Source organism: Coregonus lavaretus, assembly GCF_964263955.1.
Source record: "Coregonus lavaretus genome assembly, contig: HAP1_SCAFFOLD_3917, whole genome shotgun sequence".
Classification (NCBI taxonomy): Eukaryota; Metazoa; Chordata; class Actinopteri; order Salmoniformes; family Salmonidae; genus Coregonus; species Coregonus lavaretus.
The window spans coordinates 4,994-31,857 of NW_028165593.1; the positions used below are offsets into that span (position 1 = coordinate 4,994).

At 41.7% G+C, this 26,864-nt stretch overlaps 1 protein-coding gene across 1 annotated transcript in view; it reads left to right on the forward strand.

Annotated features, from left to right (window-relative positions):
- Window positions 1–1,277: 1,277 nt before the first annotated feature.
- The window catches only part of LOC311115696 (uncharacterized protein), a gene marked incomplete at both ends in the record, with an annotated part of 44,164 nt that continues 18,577 nt past the window's right edge, over window positions 1,278–26,864 (forward strand). Inside the window, 5 exons of the mRNA XM_084190848.1 lie at window positions 1,278–1,291; window positions 1,505–1,678; window positions 3,669–3,842; window positions 7,389–7,562; window positions 15,333–15,506. Coding sequence (XP_084046974.1) covers window positions 1,278–1,291; window positions 1,505–1,678; window positions 3,669–3,842; window positions 7,389–7,562; window positions 15,333–15,506 — 710 coding nt within the window. The remainder of the gene's footprint in view (window positions 1,292–1,504; window positions 1,679–3,668; window positions 3,843–7,388; window positions 7,563–15,332; window positions 15,507–26,864) is intronic.

Below are 26,864 nucleotides of genomic sequence, written 5' to 3' on the forward strand. Positions count from 1 at the left end.
GTTAGATCACACATTTTGGACATATTTGGACATTGTCCCAGGTCATTGAGAACGTTCCGTACATCACAGTTTCCTCCTGTGAATAGGCCAGTCTCCTCTTAAATATCTTAGTCTGGAATTAACATTGACATTACTGACATACACGTAATAACCACTCATTGTACTCATAAATAAGGTAGCCTGTGTAATCAACATGAAATAACAGAATTAGGAAATAGGCTGAATCAGATTGTGTTTACATATGTTTAAGACTCACACTTACCTCAGCCTGTTTCTTCCACTTCATGATCTGGGTATCATTGCCGACCCTCAACCTGTTAACATGTCCTCTAGTGGCATCAGAACATAGGCAGATGGCCATGGAGTTCAGAGTGAAGAATATCTTCTCACAGCATCCTCCCCTCCACAGCTCCATCTCCAGGCATGTTGGTACAAACGTCATTATATTTTGCCTGCTGGTGAACAAGGCCATTGACAGCACCATCCATGTCCCTCTGTCAAGGAGGTCCTGCTTATGAATGGCAATCTGATTTTCTATGAAGAAGACCTGAAAGAGGCTGGCATTGATGTCAATGAAGCCTCAGTGTACTCAGGATTGTGCACACATATATTTAAAGAGGTATGTGGGCTGTACCAGGACAAGGTGTACTGCTTCGTGCATCTGAGCATTCAGGAGTTTCTGGCTGCTGTATTTGTGTTCCTCTCATTCATCAACAACAATGAGAATCTAATGGCCGAACCGCAAGTTACTGAAGTTACCGTCTACAAGAGTGCTGTGGATAAAGCCTTACAAAGTGAGACAGGAAACCTGGACCTGTTCCTCCGCTTCCTTCTGGGCCTCTCACTGGAGTCCAATCAGAAGCACTTACGAGGTCTACTGACAAAGACAAGAAGCAGCTCACAGAGCCATGAAGAAACAGTCAAGTACATCAAGGAGAAGATCAGGGAGAATCCCTCTCCAGAGAGGTGCATCAATCTGTTCCACTGTCTGAATGAACTGAATGACCATTCTCTAGTGGAGGAGATCCAAAGCTTCCTTAAATCAGGAAGTCTCTCAGAAACCAAACTGTCACCTGCACAGTGGTCAGCTCTGGTCTTTGTGTTGTTGACTTCAGAAAAGGAGATGGATGTGTTTGACCTGAAGAAATACTCCAGATCAGAGGAAGGTCTTCTGAGGCTGCTGCCAGTGGTCAAAGCCTCCAGAGCTGCTCTGTGAGTACATAACATGACATTTAAGTACTAATCATCAGGAAGAAATATTCAGTTTAGAGAAATATATGTCTTATAATATGTATAGAATATATAGTATTATATTGAAAAACTTACTGAATCAGTGCATTGATGTTCACATTAGTATAACAATATGACCATACAATTCTAGGAGACGGAAGATTAATCGATATGTTGTTTAAGAGAATAAACCAAATGCATCTGCCATTGTCCTTCTACACTACTGGTGTTAAATTAACAGTGTGTTTGTGAAATCATGATGATCTCTTTGCAGGCTGTCAGGCTGTGGAGTCACAGAGAAAGGCTGTGCTTCTCTGGTCTCAGCTCTGAAGTCAAACCCCTCACACCTGAGAGAGCTGGACCTGAGCTACAATCACCCAGGAGACTCAGGAGTCAGACTGCTCTCTGCTGGACTGGAGGATCCACACTGTAAACTGGAGACTCTGAGGTCAGTATTCCTGTATCACTCAATGAACACACACACACACTGGACACACACTGGACACACACACACTGGACACACACACACACACACACACACACACACACACACACACACACACACACACTGGACACACACATACACACACTTGACACACACACACACACACACACACACACTGGACACACGCACATGACACACACACACACACAAAGATTAATTTAGTAGTGTTTAGAAATATGTTATCTACTGTTAATAATGATACATTAATTCATTTATATACAGTACCAGTCAAAAGTTTGGACACACCTACTCATTCAAGGTTTTTTCTTTATTTTTAAATTTTTTTACATTGTAGAATAATAGTGAAGACATCAAAACTATGAAATAACACATATGGAATCATGTAGTAACCGAAAAAGTGTTAAACAAATGAAAATATATTTTATATATAAAAAAATTCAAATAGCCACCCTTTGTCTTGATGACAGCTTTGCACACTCTTGGCATTCTCTCAACCAGCTTCACCTGGAATGCTTTTCCAACAGTCTTGAAGGAGTTCCCACATATGCTGAGCACTTGTTGGCTGCTTTTCCTTCACTCTGCCGTCCAACTCATCCCATCTCAATTGGGTTGAGTTCGGGTGATTATGGAGGCCAGGTCATCTGATGCAGCACTCCATCACTCTCCTTCTTGGTCAAATAGCCCTTACACAGCCTGGAGGTGTGTTGGGTCATTGTCCTGTTGAAAAACAAATGATAGTTCCACGATGCCCAAACCAGATGGGATGGCGTATCGCTGAAGAATGCTGTGGTAGCAATGCTGGTTAAGTATGCCTTGAATTCTAAATAAATCACAGACAGTGTCACCAGCAAAGCACCCCCACACCATAACACCTCCTCCTCTATGCTTTACGGTGGGAACTACACATGCCGAGATCATCAGTTCACCCACACCGCTTCTCACAAAGACACGGCGGTTGGAACCAAAAATCTCCAATTTGGACTCCAGACCAAAGGACAAATGTCCACCTGTGTAATGTCCATTGCTCGTGATTCTTGGCCCAAGCAAGTCTCTTCTTCTTATTGGGGTCATTTAGTAGTGATTTATTTGAGGCAATTCGACCATGAAGGCCTGATTCACACAGTCACCTCTGAACAGTTGATGTTGAGCTGTGTCTGTGACTTGAACTCTGTGATGCATTTATTTGGCTGCAATTTCTGAGGCTGGTAACTCTAATGAACTTATCCTCTGCAGCAGAGGTAACTCAGGGTCTTCCATTCCTGTGGCGGTCCTCATGAGAGCCAGTTTCATCATAGCGCTTGATGTTTTTTGCGACTGCACTTGAAGAAACTTTAAAAGTTCTTGAAATGTTCCTTATTGAATGACCATCATGTCTTAAAGTAATGATGGACTGTGGTTTCTCTTTGCTTATTTGAGCTGTTCTTGACATAATATGGACTTGGTCTTTTACCAAATAGGGCTATCTTCTGAATACCCCCCCCTACCTTGTCACAGCACAACTGAATGGCTCAAACGCATTTAGAAGGAAAGAAATTCCACAAAATAACTTTTAAGAAGGCACACCTGTTAATTGAAATGCATTCCAGGTGACTACCTCATGAAGCTGGTTGAGAGAATGGCAAGAGTGTGCAAAGCTGTCATCAAGGCAAAGGGTGGCTATTTGAAGAATCTACAAAATAAAATATAGAAAATTTGTTTAACACTTTTTTGCTTACTACGTGATGCCATATGTGTTATTTCATAGTTTTGATGTCTTCACTATTATTCTACAATGTAAAAAATAGTTTTTAAAACACTAAACAAAAATTTGAATGAGTAGGTGTGTTCAAACTTTGACTGGTACTGTATATATACATTTATGAATAGATATGGCAGGTTTCAGGACTCTGATGTATCTGAAAATGTTGAAAAAATATATTTTCACCAACAAAGAATGTCAGTGCGGTTTTAATATGATTTTACTCTTTGTCAGGCTGTCAGGCTGTCTAGTCACAGAGGAAGGCTGTGCTTCTCTGGTCTCAGCTCTGAAGTCAAACCCCTCACGCCTGAGAGAGCTGGATCTGAGTAACAATGACCTGAAGGATTCAGGAGTGAAGCTGCTCTCTGCTGGACTGGGGAATCCCCACTGTAAACTGGAGACTCTGAGGTCAGTATTCCTGTAGTTGGTTTCATATTAGGCAACAGTACAGAATGTCACCTTTTATTTGAGGATATTTTCATACATATCTGTTTTACCGTTTAGATACGAAAGCACTTTATGTGTCTAGTTCTCCCATTTGAAGAAGTCGTAATTATTTGGACAAATTCATTTAGTCAGAAGTTTATTATTTGGTCCCATATTCCTTACCTGCAGTGATTATATCAAGCTTGTTATTCTACAAACTTGTTGAATACATTTGCAGTTTGTCTTGGTTGTGTTTTGGATGATGTTTTTCCCAATAGAAACTGAATGGTGAATAATGTCCTGTCATTTTGGAGTCACTTCACTTGTATTGTCAGTAAGATTAGAAGATGTTTCTGAACACTTTTCTGAACACAGGATCATACCCCCTCTGTTATTGGTAATGGTGAGAGGTTAGCATGTTTTGTTGTAGCCTCTGTAACTTTCTCACTCATTATTATTCATGATTCATTCATGATTTTTCTTAATCATAACATCATCAGGATTAATTTAGTAATGTTTAGAAACATGTTATCGACTCACTTAGACAGAAAATTACTCCAGTCATCATCCACCATTCAGTTACTATCGGGCAAAACATAACCCAAAACACAACCAAAACAAACTGCAAATGCAACCAACGAGTTTGGGACCAAATACTAAACTTTTGACTACTTTAATACACTATGAGTGAATTTATCAAAATACTTATGACTTCTTCAAAAGTGGGGGACTAGATACATAAAGTGCTTTCATTTCTAAATGGTGAAACAGATATGTATTAAAATACCCTCAAATAAAAGGTGACATTATATACTGTCACCTCATATGAAACATTTGATCTCAAATCCAAAATGCTGGAGTATAGAGCCACATTTAAAATGTTAGCTTCACTGTCAAAATAGATATGGTGTGGACTGTATACTCAATACAATCTACCGTCATTTTCGGACTATAAGCCGCGCCTTTTTTCCCATTTTTCGACCCCTGCGGCTTATATAACGGTGCGGCTAATCTATGGATTTTTACAGCTAACGGCCACTAGAAGACCTCCTAAATCTATGGATTTTACAGGTTACAGTCCACCAACTTTAACTCTATGGGCTCTATGACCGGTCCGCGCCCCCCACCTTTAAGCGGGGGCTCCAGCAGGAAAAGCTGGAGGCCGGAAAAGAGTGAGACAGGTAGCGCGCAAAAGTAAAAGTGGAACCGAGAGTGGTACGAGAGACAGAACGAGAGACAGAACGAGAGCAAGACAGACAGACATTACGAGAGCGAGACAGTTTTTGCAAAGGACGTTTTCATGCACAAACCCTCATTATGGAAAACAAACGTAGAAATGCATATGATGCAGCTTTTAAGTTAAAGGCAGTCAATCTGGCTGTAAAAGAAGGAAATAGAGCTGCTGCACGTAGCCTTGGCATCAATGAGTCAATGGTGAGACGTTGGAGACGCCAGCGGGAAGAACTGTCTCAATGCAAAAAGTCAAAAAAAGCTTTCAGAGGTAATAAAAGCAGATGGCCCGAACTTGAAGACTTTCTTGAAGATTGGGTGAACACACAGAGAGCAGACGGCCGAGGTGTTTCCACCGTGCAGATCCGACTGAAAGCTGAAACAGTCGCCACCGAAATGAAAATTGAAAATTTTAGAGTTGGACCATCCTGGTGTTTCAGATTTATGAGACGAAAGGGACTCTCCATCAGGGCGCGGACGACTGTGTGTCAGCAACTCCCTCCCGACTACCAGGAAAAAATAACAAACTTCGGCGAATTCACACAAAGAATGATAGAGGAATATTCCATCGGACCGGACCAGATCATAAATATGGATGAAGTGCCTTTGACGTTTGACCTGCCTCTCACTAGGACTGTTAACAAGAAAGGTGAATCGTCCATCACGTTGAGAACCACTGGCCACGAGAGAACGAATTTCACTTGTGTTCTTGGCTGCACAGCATCTGGATTAAAGCTTCCGCCAATGGTGATTTTTAAGCGGATTACAATGCCAAAAGAAAAGATCCTGAACGGCATTTTCTTTAAAGTCAACAAGAAAGGGTGGATGATGGAAAGCGTAATGAATGAGTGGCTGAATGAGTGCTACGTCAAGCGCCCTGGAGGATTCTTTCGCCAAAAAAAAGCTTTGCTCGTTTTGGACAGCATGAGGGCCCATATAACGGATTATGTGAAAGCAGCCATCAAGAGCACAAACTCGATTCCAGCTGTGATTCCTGGGGGCACAACGAAGCATCTGCAGCCACTCGACATCAGTGTCAATCGTGCGTTCAAAGTGGCACTACGCGTTCAGTGGGAGGCGTGGATGACTAGCGGCGATAAATCATTCACCAAAACTGATCGCATGCGAAAAGCAAACTTGAGCGAAAGTTGCGAGTGGATCCTGATAGCGTGGAGGAGTATCAAAACATCCACGATCATTAACGGGTTCCGAAAGGCTGGACTGCTGCGTGATGAAGAGGAGGACGCCGCCACAGCTGAGGCCCTTCAGAGGCTGTTCGATTCCGACAGTGACGAAGAGGAGTTCGTTGGTTTTGAGAGCGTCAACGAAGGAGAGAGGAGAGTGGCTGACGAAGCCACCCTGAGCCTGTTCGTTTCCGACACTGAAGATGAGGACTTTGGTGGTTTTAGTACGCAGGAAGAAGACGGAGATGAGGATTAATGACTTGACTTTACTGGTTACAGCCGTGTACTGCACCTTAGCCTAAAAGATGAAGACGAGGATTAATGACTTTTCTGGTAGGCTGATTACCGTATATTTTAAGCAGCCGTGTTGCTGCAACTTTAGGTTTAAGCGCTTACTGTCGTGTTACAGGCACTTTATTTTGCACTTTAAAAAAAACACATTTAATTTAGCCATTGATATTGCCTCGTCAAGCGCTGTAAACTTTGTTTTTTGTTATGGTACTACTGTAGGCTATAATGTAGATAAATATTCAAAGATGTGCACACTTTTTCAAGGTTTTTCAAAAATAACCAAAGTTAAGTGGTTAAATGATTGTGACGCTATTAACTAATTTTGTTGGAATACGTTATGCAAATATGCAACTTGTTTGTTGAAATGTTAATAAATGGGAGCTTCCTCAAGCAGCCATCTCTTTCCCGACAATCCCCTCTGTGCACGAACCCTTACATATGGTAATTAAACATTAAAACACCTGCGGCTTATAGTCCAGTGCGGCTTATATATGTACACATCATTCAATTTAGCTGCTGCGGCTTATACTCCGGTGCGCCTTATAGTGCGGAAAATACGGTAAATCTGATACCTCACTGTCTGTCTTTTGACTGATACTGCTTTTTAAACTGCTCTGGTCAGTCTACTCAAATATTCATACTAAACATTTTTCTCTCTACAAGCAATATTATGATCATTTCTAATAATGATACATTCATTTATGAATGGAACGGGTGGGTTTCAGGACACTGATATATCTGAATATGTTGTAAAAATATACTGCCACAATTTTCACCACCAAAGAATAGCAGTGTGGTTTTAATATGATTTTACTCTTTGCAGGCTGTCAGGCTGTCTAGTCACAGAGGAAGGCTGTGCTTCTCTGGTCTCAGCTCTGAAGTCAAACCCCTCACACCTGAGAGAGCTGGATCTGAGTAACAATGACCTGAAGGATTCAGGAGTGAAGCTGCTCTCTGCTGGACTGGGGAATTCCCACTGTAAACTGGAGACTCTGAGGTCAGTATTCCTGTAGTTGGTCAACAAGTGATAACTGTTCACCAGATCCACATGTGTTTACCAGGCACACATAGTCCACACCATATGTGTTTGGACAGTGAAGCTTACAGTTTTACATTTGGTGCTATGCTCCATCATTTTGGATTTCAGATAGAATGTTTCATATTAGGCAACAGTACAGAATGTCACCTTTTATTTGAGGTTTTTCATACATATCTGTTTTAGTGTTTAGATACGAAAGCACTTTATGTATCTAGTTCTCCCATTTGAAGAAGTCGTAATTATTTGGACAAATTCATTTAGTCAAAAGTTTAGTATTTGGTCCCATATTCCTTACCTGCAGGGATTACATCAAGCTTGTGATTCTACAAACTTGTTGAATACATTTGCAGTTTGTCTTGGTTGTGTTTTGGATGATGTTTTTCCCAATAGAAACTGAATGGTGAATAATGTCCTGTCATTTTGGAGTCACTTCACTTGTATTGTCAGTAAGAATAGAATATGTTTCTGAACACTTCTACACTCATGTGGATGCTACTATGATTATGAATAATCATTAATAAATGGTGAATGATGATGAATGAGAAAGTTACAGAGGCACAAGGATCATACCCCCTCTGTTATTGGTAATGGTGAGAGGTTAGCATGTTTTGTTGTAGCCTCTGTAACTTTCTCACTCATTATTATTCATGATTCATTCATGATTTTTCTTAATCATGTCATCATCAGGATTAATTTAGTAGTGTTTAGAAACATGTTATCTACTCACTTAGACAGAAAATTACTCCAGTCATCATCCACCATTCAGTTACTATTGGACAAAACATAACCCAAAACACAACCAAAACAAACTGCAAATGCAACCAACGAGTTTGGGACCAAATACTAAACTTTTGACTACTTTAATACACTATAAGTGAATTGGTCAGAATACTTATGACTTCTTCAAATAGGGGGACTAGATACATAAAGTCCTTTCATTTCTAAACGGTGAAACAGATATGTATGAAAATACCCTCAAATAAAAGGTGACATTATATACTGTCAACTCATATGAAACATTTCATCTCAAATCCAAAATGATGGAGTATAGAGCCACATTTAAAATGTTAGCTTCACTGTCAAACTAGATATGGTGTGGACTGTATACTCAATACAATCTAAATCTGATACCTCACTGTCTGTCTTTTGACTGATACTGCTTTTTAAACTGCTCTGGTCAGTCTACTCAAATATTTGTACTATACATTTTTCTCTCTACACACAATATTATGATTTTTTCTAATAATGATATATATATGACAGGTTTCAGGACACTGGTATAAATGAAAATGTTGAAAAAATATACTGCCACTATTTTCACCACCAAAGAATAGCAGTGTGGTTTTAATATGATTTGACTCTTTGCAGGCTGTCAGTCTGTCTAGTCACAGAGGAAGGCTGTTCTTCTCTGGTCTCAGCTCTGAGGTCAAACCCCTCACACCTGAGAGAGCTGGATCTGAGTAACAATGACCTGAAGGATACAGGAGTGAAGCTGCTCTCTGCTGGACTGGGGAATCCCCACTGTAAACTGGAGAATCTGAGGTCAGTATTCCTGTAGTTGGTCAACAAGTGATAACTGTTCACCAGATCCACATGTGTTTACCAGGCACACATAGTCCACACCATATGTGTTTGGACAGTGAAGCTTACAGTTTAACATTTGGTGCTATACTCCATCATTTTGGATTTGAGATATAATGTTTCATATTAGGCGACAGTATATAATGTCACCTTTTATTTGAGGATATTTTCATACATATCTGTGTTACTGTTTAGAAATGAAAGCACTTTATGTATCTAGTACTCCCATTTGTATATGTCGTAATAATTTGGACATATTCACTTATATTGTTTTAAAGTAGTCATAAGTTTAGAATTTGGTCCCATATTCCTTACCCACAGTGATTACATCAAGCTTGTGATTCTACAAACTTGTTGAAAGCATTTGCAGTTTGTCTTGGTTGTGTTTTGGATGATGTTTTTCCTGATAGAAACTGAATGGTGAATAATGTCCTGTCATTTTGGAGTCACTTCACTTGTATTGTCAGTAAGAATAGAATATGTTTCTGAACACTTCTACGTTCATGTGGATGCTACCATGATTATGAATAATCATATATGAATCGTGAATAATGATGAATGAGAAAGTTACAGAGGAACAAGGATCATACCCCCTCTGTTATTGGTAATGGTGAGAGGTTAGCATGTTTTGTTGTAGCCTCTGTAACTTTCTCACTCATTATTATTCATGATTCATTCATTATTTTTCTTAATCATGGCATCATTAGGATTAATTTAGTAGTGTTTAGAAACATGTTATCTACTCACTTAGACAGAAAATTACTCCAGTCATCATCCACCATTCAGTTACTATTGGGCAAAACATAACCCAAAACACAACCAAAACAAACTGCAAATGCAACCAACGAGTTTGGGACCAAATACTCAACTTTTGACTACTTTAATGCACTATAAGTGAATTGGTCAGAATACTTATGACTTCTTCAAATGGGGGGACTAGATACATAAAGTGCTTTCATTTCTAAATGTTGAAACAGATATGTATTAAAATATCCTCAAATAAAATGTGACATTATATACTGTCACCTCATATGAAACATTTCATCTGAAATCCAAAATGCTGGAGTACAGAGCCACATTTAAAATGTTAGCTTCACTGTCAAAATAGATGTGGTGTGGACTCTATACTCAATACAATCTAAATCTGATACCTCACTGTGTGTCTTTTGACTGATACTGCTTTTTAAACTGGTCTGGTCAGTCTACTCAAATATTTGTACTATACATATTTTTCTCTCTACAAGCAATATTATGATAATTTGTCATTTCTAATAATGATACATTGAATTATGAATAGATATGGCAGGTTTCAGGACTCTGATGTACAGTGGGGAAAAAAAGTATTTAGTCAGCCACCAATTGTGCAAGTTCTCCCACTTAAAAAGATGAGAGAGGCCTGTAATTTTCATCATAGCTACACGTCAACTATGACCGACAAATGGAGAAAAAGAAATCCAGAAAATCACATTGTAGGATTTTTTATGAATTTATTTGCAAATTATGGTGGAAAATAAGTATTTGGTCACCTACAAACAAGCAAGATTTCTGGCTCTCACAGACCTGTAACTTCTTCTTTAAGAGGCTCCTCTGTCCTCCACTCGTTACCTGTATTAATGGCACCTGTTTGAACTTGTTATCAGTATAAAAGACACCTGTCCACAACCTCAAACAGTCACACTCCAAACTCCACTATGGCCAAGACCAAAGAGCTGTCAAAGGACACCAGAAACAAAATTGTAGACCTGCACCAGGCTGGGAAGGCTGAATCTGCAATAGGTAAGCAGCTTGGTTTGAATAAATCAACTGTGGGAGCAATTATTAGGAAATGGAAGACATACAAGACCACTGATAATCTCCCTCGATCTGGGGCTCCACGCAAGATCTCACCCCGTGGGGTCAAAATGATCACAAGAACGGTGAGCAAAACTCCCAGAACCACACGGGGGGACCTAGTGAATGACCTGCAGAGAGCTGGGACCAAAGTAACAAAGCCTACCATCAGTAACACACTACGCCGCCAGGGACTCAAATCCTGCAGTGCCAGACGTGTCCCCCTGCTTAAGCCAGTACATGTCCAGGCCCGTCTGAAGTTTGCTAGAGTGCATTTGGATGATCCAGAAGAGGATTGGGAGAATGTCATATGGTCAGATGAAACCAAAATAGAAAAAAAAACTCAACTCGTCGTGTTTGGAGGACAAAGAATGTTGAGTTGCATCCAAAGAACACCATACCTACTGTGAAGCATGGGGGTGGAAACATCATGCTTTGGGGCTGTTTTTCTGCAAAGGGACCAGGACGACTGATCCGTGTAAAGGAAATAATGAATGGGGCCATGTATCGGGAGATTTTGAGTGAAAACCTCCTTCCATCAGCAAGGGCATTGAAGATGAAACGTGGCTGGGTCTTTCAGCATGACAATGATCCCAAACACACCGCCCGGGTAACGAAGAAGTGGCTTCGTAAGAAGCATTTCAAGGTCCTGGAGTGGCCTAGCCAGTCTCCAGATCTCAACCCCATAGAAAATCTTTGGAGGGAGTTGAAAGTCTGTGTTGCCCAGCGACAGCCCCAAAACATCACTGCTCTAGAGGAGATCTGCATGGAGGAATGGGCCAAAATACCAGCAACAGTGTGTGAAAACCTTGTGAAGACTTACAGAAAACGTTTGACCTGTGTCATTGCCAACAAAGGGTATATAACAAAGTATTGAGAAACTTTTGTTATTGACCAAATACTTATTTTCCACCATAATTTGCAAATAAATTCATAAAAATTCCTACAATATGGTTTTCTGTATTTTTTTTCCTCATTTTGTCTGTCATAGTTGACGTGTACCTATGATGGAAATTACAGGCCTCTCTCATCTTTTTAAGTGGGAGAACTTGCACAATTGGTGGCTGACTAAATACTTTTTTTCCCCACTGTATCTGAAAATGTTGAAAAAATATATTTTCACCACAGAAGATTAGCAGTGTGATTTTACTCTTGCAGGCTGTCAATCTGTCTAGTCACAGAGGAAGGCTGTGCTTCTCTGGTCTCAGCTCTGAGTTCAAACCCCTCACACCTGAGAGAGCTGGATCTGAGTAACAATGACCTGAAGGATTCAGGAGTGAAGCTGCTCTCTGCTGGACTGTGGAATCCCCACTGTAAACTGGAGACTCTGAGGTCAGTATTCCTGTAGTTGGTCAACAAGTGATAACTGTTCACCAGATCCACATGTGTTTACCAGGCACACATAGTCCACACCATATGTGTTTGGACAGTGAAGCTTACAGTTTTACATTTGGTTTTTAGATACAATGTTTCATATTATGCAACAGTACAGAATGTCACCTTTTATTTAAAGATTTTCATACATATACAGTGAGGGAAAAAAGTATTTGATCCCCTGCTGATTTTGTACATTTGCCCACTGACAAAGAAATGGTCAGTCTATAATTTTAATGGTAGGTTTATTTGAACAGTGAGAGACAGAATAACAACAAAAAAATCCAGAAAAACGCATGTCAAAAATGTTATAAATTGATTTGCATTTTAATGAGGGAAATAAGTATTTGACCCCCTCTCAATCAGAAAGATTTCTGGCTCCCATGTGTCTTTTATACAGGTAACGAGCTGAGATTAGGAGCACACTCTTAAAGGGAGTGCTCCTAATCTCAGCTTGTTACCTGTATAAAAGACACCTGTCCACAGAAGCAATCAATCAATCAGATTCCAAATTCTCCACCATGGCCAAGACCAAAGAGCTCTTCAAGGATGTCAGGGACAAGATTGTAGACCTACACAAGGCTGGAATGGGCTACAAGACCATCGCCAAGCAGCTTGGTGAGAAGGTAACAACAGTTGGTGCGATTATTCGCAAATGGAAGAAACACAAAAGAACTGTCAATCTCCCTCGGCCTGGGGCTCCAAGCAAGATCTCACCTCGTGGAGTTGCAATGATCATGAGAACGGTGAGGAATCAGCCCAGAACTACACGGGAGGATCTTGTCAATGATCTCAAGGCAGCTGGGACCATAGTCACCAAGAAAACAATTGGTAACACACTACGCCGTGAAGGACTGAAATCCTGCAGTGCCCGCAAGGTCCCCCTGCTCAAGAAAGCACATATACATGGCCGTCTGAAGTTTGCCAATGAACATCTGAATGATTCAGAGGAGAACTGGGTGAAAGGGTTGTGGTCAGATGAGACCAAAATCCAGCTCTTTGGCATCAACTCAACTCGCCGTGTTTGGAGGAGGAGAAATGCTGCCTATGACCTCAAGAACACCATCCCCACCCTCAAACATGGAGGTGGAAACATTATGCTTTTGGGGGTGTTTTTCTGCTAAGGGGACAGGACAACTTCACCGCATCAAATCTTGAGTGAGAACCTCCTTCCCTCAGCCAGGGCATTGAAAATGGGTCGTGGATGGGTATTCCAGCATGACAATGACCCAAAACACACGGCCAAGGCAACAAAGGAGTGGCTCAAGAAGAAGCACATTAAGGTCCTGGATTGGCCTAGCCAGTCTCCAGACCTTAATCCCATAGAAAATCTGTGGAGGGAGCTGAAGGTTCGAGTTGCCAAACGTCAGCCTCGAAACCTTAATGACTTGGAGAAGATCTGCAAAGAGGAGTGGGACAAAATCCCTCCTGATATGTGTGCAAACCTGGTGGCCAACTACAAGAAACGTCTGACCTCTGTGATTGCCAACAAGGGTTTTGCCACCAAGTACTAAGTCATGTTTTGCAGAGGGGTCAAATACTTATTTCCCGCATTAAAATGCAAATCAATTTATAACATTTTTGACATGTGTTTTTCCGGATTTTTTTGTTGTTATTCTGTCTCTCACTGTTCAAATAAACCTACCAATAAAATTATAGACTGATCATGTCTTTGTCAGTGGGCAAACGTACAAAATCAGCAGGGGATCAAATACTTTTTTCCCTCACTGTATATTTTACCGTTTAGAAATGAAAGTACTTTATTATGTAGTTCTCCCATTTGAAAAAGTCATAATTATTTAGACAAATTAATTTAGTCAAAAGTTTAGTGTTTGGTCCAATATTCTTTGCCTGCAGTGATTACATCAAGCTTGTGATTCTACAAACTTGTTGAATGCATTTGCAGTTTGTCTTGGTTGTGTTTTAGATGATGTTTTTCCCAATAGAAACTGAATGGTGAATAATGTCCTGTCATTTTGGAGTCACTTCACTTGTATTGTCAGTAAAAATAGAAGATGTTTCTGAACACTTCTACGTTCATATGGATACTACCATGATTATGAATAATCATGAATGAATCGTGAGTGATGATGAATGAGAAAGTTACAGAGGAACAAGGATCATACCCCCTCTGTTATTGGTAATGGTGAGAGGTTAGCATGTTTTGTTGTAGCCTCTGTAACTTTCTCACTCATTATTATTCATGATTCATTCATTATTTTTCTTAATCATGGCATCATTAGGATTAATTTAGTAGTGTTTAGAAACATGTTATCTACTCACTTAGACAGAAAATTACTCCAGTCATCATCCACCATTCAGTTACTATCGGGCAAAACATAACCCAAAACACAACCAAAACAAACTGCAAATGCAACCAACGAGTTTGGGACCAAATACTCAACTTTTGACTACTTTAATACACTATAAGTGAATTGGTCAAAATAGTTATGACTTCTTCAAATGGGGCGACTAGATACAGAAAGTGCTTTCATTTCTAAATGGTGAAACGGATATGTATTAAAATACCCTCAAATAAAAGGTGACATTATATACTGTCACCTCATATAAAACATTTTATCTAAAAAAAAATGCTGGAGTATAGAGCTACATTTAAAATGTTATCTTCACTGTCAAACTAGATATGGTGTGGACTGTATACTCAATACAATCTAAATCTGATACCTCACTGTCTGTCTTTTGACTGATACTGCTTTTTAAACTGCTCTGGTCAGTCTACTCAAATATTTGTAATATGCATTTTTCTATCTACAAGCAATACTTTGATAATTTGTCATTTCCAATAATGAAACATTCATTTATGAATAGATATGGCAGGTTTAAGGACACTGATGTATCTTAATATGTAGAAAAAAATATACTGCCACTATTTTCACCACCAAAGAATAGCAGTGTGGTTTTAATATGATTGACTCTTTGCAGGCTGTCAGGCTGTCTAGTCACAGAGGAAGGCTGTGCTTCTCTGGTCTCAGCTCTGAAGTCAAACCCCTCACACCTGAGAGAGCTGGACCTGAGCTACAATCACCCAGGAGACTCAGGAGTCAGACTGCTCTCTGCTGGACTGGAGGATCCACACTGCAGACTGGAGAAACTCAAGTATGTAGAGGGTTCATGTCAATGTTCATATCAGACATGTTGAAGTTATCAGGCTAGTTAAGACAAACATTCTGACCACCACTTGGACTAAGTTATATAAAGACTGTGTGTGTGTGTGTGTGTGTGTGTGTGTGTGTGTGTGTGTGTGTGTGTGTGTGTGTGTGTGTGTGTGTGTGTGTGTGTGTGTGTGTGTGTGAGTTCAGGTGTATCCCTCAATGACTGTCTGTTCTTCTGCTTACTGCTACAGTGTGGAACATGGTGGAGAGAACACAATGAAACCTGGACTTAGAAAATGTGAGTGTTGACTGCTGTGAAGAATATGACTAAGATTAAGTCTTAATTCAAGTGAAGTCAAAGTCAAAGACCACCATCATTACTTACTTGGTCATATTAAATATCAGCTGTAGTTGTACAGAAGCACAAATCAGGGACACCAAAGTTTACAAAGAGTTGCTTTGACAATGTGTGTGTGTGTGTGGCGCGTTCCTGTGTGTGTGTTCAGGATGTGTGTGTGTGTCCAGTGTGTGTGTGTGTGTGTGTGTGTGTGTTCAGTGTAAGTGTGTGTGTGTGTGTGTGTTCAGGATGTGTATGTGTGTCCAGTGTGTGTGTGTTACCATACAGTATAACATATGATCATTGAACAAATCTCAAGTTACCTTAACTTCTCCTTTTGATACCTAGAAACATCTACATTAAATGAATTAGTGAAAAGTGAGTTAACATTCTAATGTGAATGATGATGATTTCTAATATTGTGTCTGGTTTCATCCATCAGATGTCTGTGATCTCACACTGGACCTAAACACAGTAAACAGATTCCTCTCTCTGTCTGAGGAGAACAGAAAGTGACATGTAGGACAGAGGAGCAGCCGTATCCTGATCACCCAGAGAGATTTGAGGACTGGAGACAGGTGCTGTGTAGAGAGGGTCTGACTGGGCGCTGTTACTGGGAGGTAGAGTGGAGTGGGGACATGGCTGTTATAGGAGTGACATATAAAGGAATCAGCAGGAGAGGAGGGGGTAATGACTGTGAGATTGGATGCAATGACAAGTCCTGGAGTCTGTTCTGCTCTGACTACAGTTACTCTGCCTGTCACAATAATAAGTCCACTACCATAGACGTCCCCTCCTCCAGCTCCCACAGAGTAGGAGTGTATCTGGACTGGCCAGCCGGCACTCTGTCCTTCTACAGAGTCTCCTCTGACACACTGACCCACCTGAACACAATCCACTCCACATTCACTGAGCCCCTCTATCCAGGGTTTAGGGTTCATGATGTTTGGGGTTCCTCAGTAACTTTAACACACTGAACACACACACACACTGACACATTGGACACAAACACTGGACACACACACACACACATCCTGAACACACACACACAAACACACTGGATACACACTCACACTCACACACAAACACACTGGAGTGTGTGCCCAATATGTGTGTGTATGTCTAGTGTGTGTGTGTGTGTGTGTGTGTCCAGCGTGTGTGTGTGTGTGTCCTGTGTGTGTCCAGTGTGAGTGTGTGTCTGTGTGTGTGTGTCCAGTGTGTGTGTGTCCAGTGTGTGTGTGTCCCGTGTGTGTACACACACATACACACACAGGACACACACAACACTGGACACACACACACTGGACACACACAGGACACACACACACACACATTGGACACACACACATACACACACACTGGAAACACACAGGACACACACACACACGCTGGACACACACACACACACACACACACCTACACACTGGACACATACACTAGACAAACAAAAACACTGGATACACACAAACACACACTGGACAAACACACACTGGACACACACACACACACTGGACACACACAAACACTGGACACACAAACACTGGACACACACACACACTCACACTGGGGACACACACTCACACACACTGGACACACACACAGGACACTCACACGCACACATTGGACACACACACACATACACACACACATACACACACACTGGACACACACAGGACACACACACACACACACGCTGGACACACAAACACACACACACACACACACACACACACACTGGACACACACAAACATATTGGACACACACACTGGACACACAAACACAAACACACACTGGACACACACACACTGGACACACACAAACACACACTGGACACACACACACACACACTGGACACACACACATTGGACACACACACACACACACACTGGACACACGCACACACACACACTGGACACAAACACACACACACTGGACACACAAACTGGACACCCACACACACACACAGGACACACACATCCTGAACACACACAAACCCACTGCATACACACTCACACTCACACACACTGGACACACAAACACAAAAACACACACTGGACACACACACACACTGGACACACACACACACACACACTGGACACACACACACACACACACTGGAGACACACACATTGGACACACACACACACACACACACACTGGACACACACAAACACACACACTGGACACAAACACACACACACTGGACACACACACACACACACACTGGACACAAACACACACACACTGGACACACACACACACACACAGGACACACACATCCTGAACACACACGCACAAACACACTGGATACACACTCACACTCACACACACTGGACACACAAACACAAACACACACTGGACACACACACACACAGGACACACACACACACACACTGGATACACACACACACACACACACACTGGACACACACACATTGGACACACACACACACACACACACACACTGGACACACTCAAACACACACTGGACACACACACACACACACACTGGACACATACACATTGGACACACACACACACACACACACACACACACACACACACACTGGAAACAAACACACACACACTGGACACACACACTGGACACACACACACACACACACACAGGACACACACATCCTGAACACACACACACAAAAACACTGGATACCCACTCACACAAACTGGACACACAAACACAAACACACACTGGACACACACACACACACTTGACACACACACACACACACACACACACACACTGAACACACACACACACTGGACACGCATCCACACACACACACTGGACACATACACACACAGGATTCACACACACACTTGACACACACACACACACAAACACTGAACACACACACACACTGGACACGCATCCACATACACACACTGGACACACACACATACACACACAGGATTCACACACACACACACACACACTTAACACACACACACTGAAAACACAATCACACACACACACTGGACACACACACACACACACACGCATGACACACACACACACACACTGGACACACACACATCAAACACACACACACACAATCACACACACACACTGGACACACACTGGACACACACACACTGAACAAACACAGGACACACACATACTGAACACACAAACTGGGCACACACATACTGAACACACACACACGCATGACACACACACACACACGCATGACACACACACACACACTGGACACACACCCATTACACACAGACACACACACTGGACACACACACACACTGGACACACACACACACTGGACAAACACACACAGGACACACACATACACACTGCACACACACACACTGGATACACACACACACACACTGGACACACCCACACTGGACACAAACACACTGGACACACACACACTGGATACACACACACACACACAGGACACACACATCCTGAACACACACACACAAACACACTGGATACACACTCACACTCACACAACCTGGACACACAAACACAAACACACACTGGACACACACACACACTGGACACACACACACACTGGACACACACACACACATAGAACACACACACACACAGACAAAGAACACACACACTGGACACACACACACACTGGACACACACACACTGGACACACACACACACACACACACTTGACACACACACACACACACACACACACACACACTGATCACACACACACACTGGACTTGCATCTACACACACACACACTGGACACACACACACATACACACACAGGATTCACACACACACACACTTGACACACACACACACACACACACACAAACACTGAACACACACACACACTGGACACGCATCCACATACACACACTGGACACACACACATACAAACAGAGGATTCACACACACACACACACACTTAACACACACACACTGAACACACAATCACACACACACACTGGACACACACACACACGAATGACACACACACACACACTGGACACACACACATCACACACACACAAACACAATCACACACATACACTGGACACACACTGAACACACACACACTGAACACACAAACTGGGCACACACACACTGAAAACACACACACGCATGACACACACACACACACACGCATGACACACACACACTGGACACACACACATTACACACAGACACACACACAGGACACACACATACACACTGCACACACACACACTGGATACACACACACACACACTGGACACACCCACACTGGACACAAACACACTGGACACACACACACTGGATACACACACACACACACACACACACACACACACTGGACACAAACACACACACACTGGACATACAAACACACACACTGGACACAAACACACACACACTGGACACAAACACACACACAAACACACACACACTGGACACACACACACACACCAAGGACACACACACACACACACACACACACACACACACACACATTGGACACAAACACACACACACTGAACACACACACTGGACACACACACATACACACTGGACACACACACACACACACACACACACTGGACACAAACACACACACACTGAACACACACACTGGACACACACACACACACACTGGACACACACACACACACACACACACACTGGACACAAACACACACACACTGAACACACACACTGGACACACACACACTGGACACACACACACACACACAGGACGCACACACACATAAAGGACACACACACTGGACACACACACACACTGGATACACACACACTGGACACACAAACATACTGGACACACACAAACACACACACACACACTGGACACCAACACACACACACACACACACACACACACACACACACACTGGTCACACACACACACTGGACACACACACACACACTGAACACACACACACTGGACACACTGGACACACTGCACACACACTGAACACACACACTGAAAACACACACACACACTTAACACACACTGAACACACACACACTGGACACACACTGAACACACACACACTGGACACACACACTGAACACACAAACATATACACACACGCATGACACACACACACACTGGACACAAACACACCCAATGGACACACACACACACACACACACACACACACTGAACTCACACACACACTGAACACACACACACACTGGACAAACACACACAGGACACACACACACACACACACACACACACACACACACACACACAGGACACACACACACACACACTGGACAGACACACACTTGACACACACACACACACACACACACACAGGAAACACACACACGCACACACACTCACACACTGAACACACACACATTGAACACACACACACACAGGACACACACACTGGACACACACACACACACACTGGACAAACACACACAGGACACACACACACACACACACACTGGACACACACACACTGGACACATTTCCATTTGTTGGATTTTGATGAAAGGAAATCCCATATAGCCTACTGGACAGGACTTTGCTATGGCATCTTTTGTTTGGGTGTCTCAGGTCAGGTCTGAGCCATGATCAGAATGTGTCTCTGTGTCTATTTCCAGCCCTGCCATTTCTACCTGTCCTGATCTAGTGTTTCACCCCTGACCTCCTCACACCGTCTCACTGTCCATGTATGCTTTTAGCTCCCACCTCTACTTCACTGTGTTATAATGGACCTTATGCTTGTTATGTCACCTCTGTAACCAGTTATCAAACATACTGTTATCAAACATCCAGTTATCAAACATACTGACCTTTCTGACCCTATCCCATGGCCCTACTTTCTACAACTGAAAATTTAAATTCCTCTATGAGTTTTGTTTAGTGTCCATTTACTTATCTATGTATTTGTTGTATATTGGGGTTGTGCCGCAGAACATCATGGGGGTTTGTATGTGTTGAGATGATCACGTTCCAGATAAATGGTTGATCTGATTCCTGTCTCCCGTCTCATCATTATTGAATTGTTATAAAGACGTGGTTATTAAACCCACGAGACATAACAAAAGATTGGCGATGAGTAAGTCTGAATCTACAGGAACTATTCTGTCTGGAAGAAGTGGGTTTTTACAACTGTTTAAAACTGTTAATTTCTGTGGTCCAGTCTAGGCTAATGTTAGCACAGTTTATTGCTAGCAGAGGCAAGTGCATAGTCGAGCTAGCTAAGAAAGAGCGTTAACCAGTGGTGTAAAGTACTTAAGTAAAAATACTTTAAAGTACTACTTAAGTAGTTTTTTGGGGGGTATCTGTACTTTACTTTACTATTCATATTTTTGATTACTTTTACTTTCACTTCACTACATTCCTAAAGAAAATAATGTACTTTTTACTCCATAAATTTTCCCTGACACCCAAAAGTACTTGTTACATTTTGACAGAAAATGGTCCAATTCACAAACTTATCAAGAGAACATCCCTACTGCCTCTGATCTGGGGGACTCAGTAAACACAAATGCTTTGTTTGTAAATTGTCTGAGTGTTGGAGTGTGCCTCTGGCTGAACGTAAATTAAAAAAACAAGAAAATCGTCTGGTTTGCTTTATGTAAGGAATTTGAAATTATTTATACTTGTACTTTTACTTTTGATACTTAAGTATATTTTAGCAATTACATTTACTTTTGATACATAAGTATATTTAAAACCAAATACTTTTAGACTTTTACTCAAGTAGTATTTTACTGGGTGACTTTCACTTTTAGTTGAGTCATTTTCTATTAAGGGATCTTTACTTTTACTCAAGTATGATATTTGGTACTTTTTCCACCACTGGAGTTAACATCGTCATGGTCAGCAGAAAAGGACTCGAGACGGACATCGGAGCGGGAAAACAACGTGATTAAAAGGGAGGACATTTATTCAACTGTGAAGACAAACCTTTTAATTAAATCTGCTAAATGAGCGAATTTAGGAGGAAATGTCAGTGAGTGAAGGGAATGAAGATCACGTGACTGAGGAAAATATTGCTGTGGTTGAGGACAATATTGAAGTGAGTGACAATCAGGAGCCTATTGAGAAATGAAAAATGGCTGGAATTGTTGGAAACATTGGACAGTTTGATGAAATTATTGAGCAGTGGAGTTCATATACAGAACGATTTGAATATTTTGTTCTTGTAAATGACATGGATGAGGACAACATTGTACCTACATGTTTTAGTGTAATGGGGCCAAACACATTTAATTTACTAGGCAGCCTGCTACAGCCAGACAGAACAGGTAATAAGACGTATTGGGGATATTGTGGAGATACTTAAAGGACATTTTTCACCAGAACCACTAGTTAATGCTGATAGGTTCAGGTTCCACAGGAGACATCAGGAAGAGGGAGAATAAATAACAATGTTTGCTGCTGCATTAAAGAAACTACCAGAACACTGAGTTTAATGCTGTTCTAAATGACATCATTAGAGACAGACTAGTATGTGGGCTACGGAGTGAAGCTACACAAAAGAGACTGTTGACTGAAAGTCATCTGACCTTGGCAAAGGACATTGAAATCAGTGTGTCCATGGAACTAGCTGCTAAAGAGGCTCACCAGTTGAGTTCATCAGGAACTTAGTGGGTTCATCTAACAATCCTAATCATCAGCTGATACATTTTAATCTCATACACAGGGTAAACCTTCCACCTAGAAAACATCATTTAATAGAAATCACAACCGCTCCTCTGTGTGATCTATGTAATCAAGGTGCCTTGGGCTCCTTTAATCATATGTACTGGGAGTGACCAGGGGACATGTTTTGGAAAGAGGTATCCTCATACCTTGTTCCCCCAAACTGTTATTACAGAATGATAATTCACCACTGTCATTACAGCAAAGACGTATAATGTTGTCAGGTTGGACAGCAGCTAAAAAGATGTTGGAACTAAGATGGCAACCACCACACCTCATTGGATCAGCACTTTTATAGATATCATTTATTCAGAACTATCCACTGCTAGGATCCATGGGGCTAGCGAAACAACACATTTTGTATATGTGGTTTATTATAATTGTATTTATCTGCAATAACTAGTTTCCATAATATACTGATATATATTTTAACAGTATTGTGTCTCTAGCTGTATAACCATTCCTGCTGCTATTTGTTCTGATATATATTTTAACAGTATTGTGTCTCTAGCTGCATAACCATTCCTGCTGCTATTTGTTCTGATATATATTTTAACAGTATTGTGTCTCTAGCTGTATAACCATTCCTGCTGCTATTTGTTCTGATATATATTTTAACAGTATTGTGTCTCTAGCTATATAACCATTCCTGCTGCTATTTGTTCTGATATATATTTTAACAGTATTGTGTCTCTAGCTGTATAACCATTCCTGCTGCTATTTGTTCTGATATATATTTTTACATTATTGTGTCTCTAGCTGTATAACCATTCCTGCTGCTATTTGTTATTGTATGTGTTCCTTTGGAAATAATATACAAAGTTTATCATAAAAAAAGGAAAAGTGCACAGAGTTTCAACTGAAAATCAGCGACCAGGAAATCAAGTCACATGCCTCACAGGTCTTCAACTGGCAGCTTCATTAAATAGCACGAGCAAAACACTAGTCTCAATGTCAACAGTGAAGAGGCGACTCCGGGATGCTGACCTTCTAGGCAGAGTTGCAAAGAAAAAGCCATATCTCAGACTGGCCAATAAAAAGAAAATATTAAGATGGGCAAAAGAACACAGACACTGTACTTTTTATTTGCAACTCTGCGCAGAAGGTCAGCATCCCGGAGTCGCCTCTTCACTGTTGACATTGAGACTGGTGTTTTGTGGGTGCTATTTAATGAAGCTGCCAGTTGAGGACCTGTGAGGCGTCTGTTTCTCAAACTAGACACTCTAATGTATTTGTCCTCTTGCTCAGTTGTGCACCAGGGCCTCCCACTCCTCTTTCTATTCTGGTTAGAGCCAGTTTGCGCTGTTCTGGAGTAGTACACAGCGTTGTACGAGATCTTAAGTTTCTTGGCAATTTCTCACATGTAATAGCCTTCATTACTCAGAACAAGAATAGACTGAAGAGTTTCAAAAGAAAGTTATTTGTTTCTGGCCATTTCGAGGATGTAATCGAACCCAGAATTGCTGATGCTCCAGATACTCAACTAGTCTCAAGAAGGCCCGTTTTATTGGTTCTTTAATCAGCACAACAGTTTTCAGCTGTGCTAACATAATTGCAAAAGGGTTTTCTAATGATCAATTAGCCTTTTAAAATGATAAACTTGGATTAGCAAACACAACGTGTCATTGGAACACAGGACTGATGGTTGCTGTTAATGGGCCTCTATACGCCTATGTAGATATTCCATAAAAAATAAGCTGTTTCCAGCTACAATAGCCATTTACAACAATAACAATGACTACACTGTATTTCGGATCAATTTGATGTTATTTTAATGGACCAAAAAATTGCTTTTCTTTCGAAAACAAGGACATTTCTAAGTGACCCCAAACTTTTGAACGGTAGTGTACATATAATGATAATACTAATAGTAATAATATGAATGTAATATAATAAAAGGGGATACTATTTGGTGTTTGGCAGATGGGAAGGCTATCTGTATATGGTAGAGATACTGTATATACCTTTGTGTGATTGTAGTCTGTCACTGTCTCCGGTTTCTTCTTCTGGTCACCGCCGGTGGCAACAGTGGGGTGCATGGTGCTGAGGAAGCTAACACTTATTTATTTAACATCTGTACACCGTGAGTGTTGCTTTACCACTCTCTATCACACCGTGAGTGTTGCTTTACCACTCTCCATCATACTGTAAGTGTTGCTTTACCACTCTCCATCACACCGTGAGTGTTGCTTTACCACTCTCCATCACACCGTGAGTGTTGCTTTACCACTCTCCATCACACCGTGAGCGTTGCTTTACCACTCTCCATCACACAGTGAGTGTTGCTTTAGCACTCTCCATCACACCGTGAGTGTTGCTTTACCACTCTCCATCACACTATGAGTGTTGCTTTACCACTCTCCATCACACCGTGAGTGTCGCTTTACCACTCTCCATCACACCGTGAGTGTCACTTTACCACTCTCCATCACACCGTGAGTGTTGCTATACCACTCTCCCTCACACCGTGAGTGTTTCTTTACCACTCTCCCTCACACCGTGAGTGTTTCTTTACCACTCTCCATCACACCTTGAGTGTTGCTTTACCACTCTCCATCACACCGTGAGTGTTGCTTTACCACTCTCCATCACACCGTGAGTGTTGCTTTACCACTCTCTATCACACCGTGAGTGTTGCTATACCAGCAGCTTCTGCCTTTGTTTGTGACAGATCTCTGCTGCTAAGAGAGGCCCACACTCTCATACAGAGAGTACACACATAGAGCGTGATTTACCCTTTGGAGTCATGCACCGTATACCCTGACTGCACATGTACATATGCACGCACGCACACACACACGCACACACACAGACAGAACTGATTTACTGGCTCCCTGAAGGCCTGATAAAACACTGTCTGCATGACCTCACTTCCTGTTGCTGCAGCCAGCGGGAGGATGGATAGACATTAACCCGCTGAGTGGTAGAGGAGATGAGGACACATACACACACATTTCCACTCAGGGTGTTTTACTGGCTGGGAATCTGCCCCCCTGACCTTTCCCGTGTCATGCTTTAGGGGAGGTGGTCTGATCCTGACCTGTGACCCCCACATTGGCCCTCGAACAAATTAAATCAATTTGTCCTTGGGGGTTAATAATGTTTTCCATCCTATCTATCTATATACAAGTTATAAAACTGAACCTCAACTCTCAGTCTCAATTACAGTTCCAGCAAGTTTAAGAGTGATGTCTGACGTGATGACATCATGAGGTTTTCCAACTTCTATCCCTCGTCGCTTAAATCATCCTTCAATTTGAATTCTGTCACGATCGTCTAACAGAGATGAGGACCAAGGCGCAGCGTGTTGAGCGAACATACTTTAATTAGTTAAAGTGCACACACAATACAAAACAACAAAACGACTCG